Genomic DNA, 7,667 nt, shown 5'->3' with positions numbered 1-7,667 from the left:
CCCATATTCTCCCATCTGCTGGCAGAGTACCCACCCCACAAGCTGACCAGATGGAGAGGTGCCCCCCCCCAGCCTTGGCAGTAGTCCCCTCCACCCCCAGCCCCCAAACGAGCACACACCACAGAAGCCAACTCAGCTGTGAACTATTGGATTTGAGACAGGAACAGAACAAGTCAGGGGGGGGCCAGAGGAGGGCGGGAGAGCAAGAGTGGTTTAAATAGGGGGGGAGGGGAAGCATGGTGAGGGGGGCGGGGGAAGTTATTTACAAGAAGGCTCAGGGGGCCAGAGGCTCATCTTGGAATATTTTATAACAATATAAATAAGATTCTGGTTTGCTTTTCCTTTTCGTCTCGTAAAGGAGAGAGAAGTGCAGAGTTCGATTCTGTACAAGGGGGCAGCGGCAGAAGGCCGGCCGGGCGGGTCACTGGGCGTCCACCCGGAAGGACAGCAGCTTCTCGGAATGCATGTTGTTCAGGGTCCGCAGGTCCGGCAGCTTGAGCAGCAGCTTGGTGAAGCGGGAAGTCTCCGAGGGCCGGTTCTTCAGCACCAGAGCCCGAAGGGCCCGCAGCAGCGTCTCCTGGAGCTGCTCCACCGAAGCGGAATTCTCCATTCCCGAGCGGTCTGTGGGGAAGAAGACAGCGGTGAGGCAGGCTCCCCGAGCTCCTCTTCCTCCTCCTCCTCTCCTCTGACGAGGACCCGGAGGTCTGCGAGGACCCGGCAGGCAAGGCAGCCTCGCCCTGAGGCCCCTTGGAGGGTGATGGGGGAGGAAAAGGAGGGCGATCCTCCTCCTCCCAGGCCTCTGCCCCAGAGCAGGGCATGCCCAAACAACTGGGAGCAGGGCCACAGGCTGGCCACCTCCCACCCCTCCAGACCACCCTCCTCCCCTGAGCAGGCCACACATGGCCAAGCTCCCTCGCTATGTGCTCTGTAGTTGCCCCTGCCTGGGATGCCCTTCCCCCCTCCATGCCCGGCAATATCTTGTCCCTTTGAGGCTACTCAAGTGTCACCTCCTTCCCCAGCTCTCCCAGGCAGAAATAGTTGTCTGTGCTTCCCCCCCAGTTCATGCTTCTACTGTGACACTTATCTCACTGTTTTATAATTAGTCGGGCATGAGTCTGTTTCCCAAGCTAGACTGTGTCTGAATCATGTCTGTACCCCAGTGCCCAGTGCCGGGCCTGGCCTAGAGTAGGTACTCCATAAAAGGTATGTTAAACTGAACCTGCGTGTGCCTCCTCCAGGGTCAGGCGAGAGCTTGGCCTACCTGCAGAGACAAGCACCACAGCGGTGAAAAGACCCAGCTCCTCCTCGGTAAGCGCCAGGGAGTTGAGCTTCTCGCTGAAGTCAAACATGGCATTGAGCAGGTCGCCCATGCCCATGGCACCGAGCTCCTGCAGACTGTAGGTCGTGCGGCTCAGGAACATCACTGTCTGGTCCTTCACGTTGAACAATGATGCAAAACGCACCATCAACACCTGAAGGGAGGACAGTCATCTTGAGGGAGGTGGGAGAAGCATTGGACCCCTACAGTTTGCCCAAAAACGCCTTTGTTGCCTTAGACTGCCAGTAAGGGGGCGACCTCAGAATGATCAACAGGGGGGACCCAAGTGCAAGCACCCATCAGTTCTGGAATGCACATTTAACCCAAGACCATCCATCGGCTCCTGTCTAGAGAGGGGGGCAATGTGCCCTAGGTGTTACTCTGATTCGGGAGGTTGGAGTACACACCAGCCTAGAGAGGACAGAAGTCCCACATACCCAGAGGTGGGTGACAGTGGTGGGAGCTCCCTTCCTCCTCCGTCAGAGATACCGTTGTGCCAACGTCTCTGTGAACCCCTTCCCACCCCAGTCCCCAGGCTATTCTGACTGGGTCCTTCCCATAGTCAAGAGCAGGCAACAGAAAGGATTGCTCACCTCAAAGGTGCCAGCCTTAAGCAGGGTCACCTGGTCGTGCTGGGAAAGGTCACGGAAGCCGGGGATGTGCTTGGCAAATTCTACCACTTCCCGCACAGCAGGCGTGAAGCTCATTGAGAAGTCTTCCCAAATCTCTTGCACGGTCCGGCCACTGCGTCCGTGGGGATACATGTTCATGGGACATGCCTGTGGGGAAAACAAGTGAGGAGGGGCATGTCAGCCAGCTGGGCTCACCTGGGCTCCCTCAGCCCGACTGCTTTCCACGTTCTGCCTGGGTTAAGAGCCAGGGCCCCTGAGGATGGGTCTCTCACCTAAAATAGCATACAGGTGCCAATTGATGATTTAAGAGTTCCCAGGTAGAACCCAGGCTTCGGGGTAGAATGTCATTTCCGGGGCAGAGGGTATCCCCACTGTCAGCCTCCAGGAACACTAGCTGCCTTACTCTGGGCCCAACCTCTGAGCCCCCTCCCCCTCTCCACACTGGCTCCATGCCCTCACCAACAGAACATTCTTGGTGTTGCCTTGCCGGAGACTGTTGGCAGGTGCCTCGCCTTCTGAGGCCGAGTAGACGTGGGTGGGGCATAGACGATGCCCGTTGCTGTTTGGTTGGTGGCAGCTGTGGTGGGCAGAGCCAGAGGGCCAGGTAGGAGGGTAGGAGGAGGGGCCTTGGCATAGACCATTCAATGCTTCATTATGACGCTGAGCCGCCAAAATGTTATTGTCATTAGGGGTAGGGGGGCATCCCTGACTCTCCCAGCGGTGTGGGGTAGTCGCTGAAGGGCTACTTGATGATGCATGATTGGCATTGAAGTTGCCAGGGGAGGTGCCTAACTTGTCGTGGGCATAGGTGAAGATTTCTCGATGGGCCCGAGCCACCTGGGATATGACATCCTCCACGGTGGGCTCAGGGCTGGGGGATCTGGGCGGTGTCAGCTGTTGTGGGAACTGAGAGAAGCCCACCAAAGGCGTGGGGGCTGGCGCAGGAGGTGTCGAGGGGCCTACGGAGCCTGAGGTGGGGTGCGGGGTAGGTGAGGTCTCCAGAGGGCACAGGCTGCTCAGTTGGTTGTTGGCCAAGTTCATGGCGCTCTGCATCTCAGCGAGCATCCGCTGCTTCTCTCTCTTGGGGATGCGCCCAAAACGCACAGCTGCAACAGGATGAGAGCAGCGTCAGGAAGTTCTCACATACTCACGTGCCTCCCTCCCTTCCTTCCTCCTGAAAGGGCAAGACCCTGAAAGCTGGGGTTCCACTTCAGAACTGAAACCGGCAAGGCCACACCCATTCGAAGGGTTTGATAGTAGGTGACCAGGGGGATGATTGGGAGACGAGTGTGCTGGCCCAAGAGGTTAACACATGAGCGTCCTCCACGCAAATGACACTCACAGTACCACGTCTCAACTTAAGGCTCTTTTTTAAATGGTAGGGTTAAGGCAGAAAACAAGGTGAAAGGAAATGGGGCAAGGAGGAGGCGTGGGGATGCCGCCTTACCATCTCTGGACATGCCAACAGAGAGACACTTCTTGAAGCGACATTGCTGGCAGCGGTTACGATTGATACGGACGATGGAGCAATTCTCATTTTTCAGACACCGTTTGTACTGGATATTCTGTTGGATGCTCCGACGGAAAAAGCCCTGGAAGGCAGGGCCGACTAGTGAACATCTTCATCTAAGCTGAGGCTGTGCACCATGGGGGCGGGGTGTGCAATCACCTGCCTGGGTCCTCAACCCCAACCCGCCTCACCTTGCAGCCCTCACAGGCATGCACGCCGTAGTGGAAGCCTGAGGCCACGTCCCCACATACTTTACACAGTAGCACCATGCCATTCAGCTCTGTGGGAAGAGACAGGCAGAGGGTAAGCAGAGAGGCCTGAGATATAGAGCCTTTCTGGGTTGAAGATTTCTAAGGAGGGAAGGGCTAAGGAGGAGCTCCCATGTCTAGGAACACTCAGGTGACCAGACTGAACTGGACTGGACAGGAGCCCGTACAACTCTTAAGAGAAATCCCAAAGGCCCGGACACAGACCCGGAGAGTAACTGTCTCTACATGGATGGAAACCAACTATCAACTAAATCCTGGCTCACTTCCTTTCCCCTAAATCAGTTGGGCATCTACTCACTGGTAATGTTGCTGGTGCCCTTGCTGGGAGACACTCGGCTGCTGTCTTCCATGGCCACTTGTAGACTTCCTGGGGGGCTCCCGTTGTAGAAGGAGGAGGAAGAAGAGGAGGAGGAGGAGGAGGACGAAGATGCCGAAGAAGGGGAGCTATCATCACTGAGGCTGGGTGGTACACTTCCAAAGGAGCGGGCAGGGTCGTGGGTGAGGGAGCCGGTGGGTGACGGTGGGAAGTATGTGGGACAACCTTGAGTCAGGGACTGGAAGCTGCCGTTGGAACTGTCACTGTAGAGCGACTCGGGGCTGGTCCGGCTGGGGGAGGAGCCACTGGAGCCGATGTAGGTGATAACACCACCTAGTAACAAGAGAATGCAAGAGGAGGGTCTCAAGCATCGTGTCTGTGGGTCAAGGGCACCAGCCGATCATCACCAAAATACTGTTCCTCTTAGGAGTTATTCACGTAGAGCCCCTAACCTTGGAGTGATAAGCAGCTCTCCCCCACACACGAGACGTGACGAGGTCAACCTAGTCACTCCAAGAAATTCTCCATCACACGCTACATAGGAGAGTCGACCTGGTCACAGGAAACACCCATGGCCATTTATTTGCACAATACATTCAACTTCCGCTTTGGGTGTGAGGCATAACCCCACTGGGCATCTCATACATGGGAACCCCTGCCCTAGATATTTTCCTGGGGGACACAGCAACTGTAGCTAGTAACTTAGTTATAAGGGGGCAGACTTGGGGATAGGGTGGGTGGCTGACCGCCACCCACAAACCAAGCTGCCAGTTCTACGCTAAGACCTATCCAGTGGTGGACCGTGAAGGGCGTCGGCTAGCCAAGAGTTAATAGGATAGAGGTCATACAAAGGTAAGACAGTCATCTTCGCTTCAAACCCAAAGACCTAGTCTCACAGGGTACCGCAGCGAAGGACTCTGTTCAGCCTGGTTCCCCTGGCCTCCAAGCGATGAGTCACAATGACTCTGAGTCCAAGAAAGACTTAAGAGATAGGAGCTGCAGGAGATGGAAGGTATAAATTGTCCAGCTTGGGGATTTAGGCGGTCCCGCTTTCGGGTCTCAGCCAGATGATGACTTTGGCTCTATGGCCACTCAAGGACTTTGTCTCTCTGGTTACATGGCCAACCAGGTGGCCCTGCTCCCGTGGTCTCTGCAGAAGGGAAGGGTGACGTGCCCGCCACACCTCTGCCAAGCACTCTGCTTGGCCTGCCCTGGGTGGAGTGGGGAAAGGGAGGATCCCCAGACACGTGTGTGTGCTGACACATGCCATGCCACCGTGTCTGCGGAAGCACATGTCTTGCTCACCCACTGACACACACTAAACTAGGCAGGGCGGCCTTAAAATAGCTCAAGGTTGGTCAGGGTGAACCCAGCTGCCCGTAAAACAGTCGCAGGATGGCTAAGCGGCTACAGTTTCACGGCTGGGGTGGGGGATGGGATATTTATGTGGACCTAAATGAACTTGACCTAGTTTACCCATCCTGAAAGAGGGCATGAGAAAGTCATTCAAAAAGTCTTCCAACTTTGAACTGAGGGGCGCTGCTTTAAAGACCATAGTTCTAAATCTAGAGCTGTATCACTACCAATTTGCTTTCCAACCTAGAGGAAATCAACTCTTCCTCTTTTGGTCTGTTTTGCTCTCTGTGAGGAAAAAAACAGTATGAGGAAAAGAAGTAGGATTTCTGCTTTGATTCTAAGATGTTCATGTTTTGAAGGAGAAGACATTCATGGCAGGCAAAGAGCTACTTGGGGAACAGTAAGACCTTGGGAACGAATATGGAAAAGCTGGGTCTAAAAGCAATAAAATGATGTTGGGTGTGATTCGGCTTAGGGGGAGTAAGGATGATCCAGTGTGAGGTCTCGTTGGGACGCATAAACTCGAGGCCAGAAGAAGTCACCGGGATGGCCCCATCTTACTCAAGTCTCGGTCATGGAGGGTAAGAGGGCCAGGCAGTCGAGAGGAAAAGAAGGCAGGCGGGGGCGGTGAGTCAGCCCAGCTTCACCCAGATCTAGGTGGAGAAGGGCGGGGCGGGAGCCTGGCCCTCAGCTGGCCTCACGTCCCCGCTCCACGTGTGCCCCTCGCACGTGGCTCCCCAACGAGGAACCCCGGAACTCGAAGCACCGCCTTCGTCTCTTCCCTACTGTCGAAAGCAGAAACCCGCCCTCGCCCCGCCCCTCCGGCGGCGTCCTGGGTCGAAGGCTGGGCCCTAAAACCAAGCTGGGCCGGGACATCAGAAGGGAGGAGAGAAGGGAACACGCGTTGCTCAGGCAACTTGAGGGGCGGAGCTCATTATGTAACGAGGCCGGGAAGCAATGACCAATGGGATGGTGGCCACGGCTTCTACTGAATGAAAACAAATGCAGCACGTGGGCCCGGCTCTGCAGCCATGTGAGCCCTCCCCAGGCTCAGGCGCTGTGGGTGCCCTGCCTGGAGAAGAGCCCCGAGCACCCGACTCCTCAAGTGGAGCTCCCTACTGCCACTGAGGATTCCCCTGCAAGATCTGACCCATTCCTTCAGCCCCTCCAATCCCACAGCTTCCCCGACTCCTTGGAAGTAGGCTAGAACTGGAGGAAAGGGAAAAGCGACAGACAACTAGAGCTGCAAAGGGTGAACAGATGGGGATCTTTCCAGACACTGCTTCCGAGTGCTCAGTCTCCCTAAACTCTTCCACTCGCCACTAGTATCCACCTTCCATTTCACCTGCCCAAGATTCAAGTTCCTCGGGCTCGGGGGAATTCAGAGGGGTAGTGGTAATGATATGCTTTAGGCGCATTCCCAGCCAGAGTAACCGGCTCTGGAAATCCTTCCTAGTGGCTCTCAGCACAGTAGCAAACACCGGCCAGAGGGAATCCCCAATCCCTTACAAAGTTCCTCTCATAAGCCGTGGATGGAAATGGAGACAGTGACAGAGCAAGGAGGATGATAAGAATCTCAGTACCTGTGTTGTTGTTGGAGTCCAGAGTCGTCATGTCTTCACCAGCTGAGAGCGGTCATTCAAACTGGACCTTGACACAAACTGGAGGCTGCGATGGTCTCTCTCGCCCCCTGGGCAATGGCTGAGGGAGACAAGTGGAGCCCGCGGCTCAAAATCAGGATTCCAGGCACCGAGCAGTAAGGTTCTGGGGTGGCCGGACTGCAGCCCTGCAGGAGGGTAGGACGCTGAGGCAACCGAGGTCTGATTTGCATGGGAAGAGCAGAGAGAATGTGTGTGAGGAATCAGCCTGCAGCAGATCTGGCTGTTAGGTAGCAAGGAGGGTCGGGTCTCTGCAGTACACCGGATGCCACTCCTGAAGGCTCCGCAACACTGCAGGGTAGCGAATCTGGAGCTCCGGGTGCAAAAGTCCCAAAGGGAGAGAAGCTGCAACCAGGAAGTAAGTAGGTGATGGAGAAACGAGGCACCCAGACGCAAAGAGAGACGTGTGCCCTGCTACGTTCCCTCAGCAGTAATATTTCACTCTGCCAATCTCAACCGCCTTTTGCCCGAGCCTTTCCCTGGGACAGAGGGCTCTGCGCAGGCGCCAGCAGCCTAGGGTTCCCGGGCCGCACGCGGCACTGGAGCAGGTACCATGTGATTCCAGGGAGCGCCTCGTGCCCCAGTGACACACTTTTCCAGCCGCCGGC

The 7,667-nt window shown here is 56.1% G+C and overlaps 1 protein-coding gene across 1 annotated transcript; it reads right to left on the bottom strand.

The window, feature by feature from the left end:
- Positions 1 to 132: 132 nt before the first annotated feature.
- Positions 133 to 7,639, bottom strand: Nr1d1 (nuclear receptor subfamily 1 group D member 1). The gene is made up of 8 exons (XM_028889603.1): positions 6,985 to 7,639; positions 4,028 to 4,378; positions 3,652 to 3,740; positions 3,398 to 3,542; positions 2,410 to 3,056; positions 1,912 to 2,097; positions 1,262 to 1,472; positions 133 to 621 (listed from the first exon to the last, which is right to left on the bottom strand). Exons 1-8 carry the CDS (start codon positions 7,013 to 7,015, stop codon positions 422 to 424), a joined length of 1,860 nt encoding a protein of 619 aa, XP_028745436.1. The 5' UTR covers positions 7,016 to 7,639; the 3' UTR covers positions 133 to 421.
- Between the last annotated feature and the right edge of the window lie 28 nt (positions 7,640 to 7,667).

Source organism: Peromyscus leucopus, chromosome 8b, assembly GCF_004664715.2.
Source record: "Peromyscus leucopus breed LL Stock chromosome 8b, UCI_PerLeu_2.1, whole genome shotgun sequence".
NCBI classification, from domain to species: domain Eukaryota; kingdom Metazoa; phylum Chordata; class Mammalia; order Rodentia; family Cricetidae; genus Peromyscus; species Peromyscus leucopus.
This window is presented reverse-complemented; position numbering and strand designations above follow the sequence as displayed.

Coding starts and splice junctions, on each gene's coding strand:
- Nr1d1 (XM_028889603.1), bottom strand. CDS start 7,015: ATGACGACTCTGGACTCCAACAACAACACAG. Junction 3,543..3,651: donor ATGCCTGTGAGGGCTGCAAG/GTGAGGCGGGTT, acceptor CCTGCCTTCCAG/GGCTTTTTCCGTCGGAGCAT. Junction 622..1,261: donor TGTGGTGCTTGTCTCTGCAG/GTAGGCCAAGCT, acceptor TCTTCCCCACAG/ACCGCTCGGGAATGGAGAAT.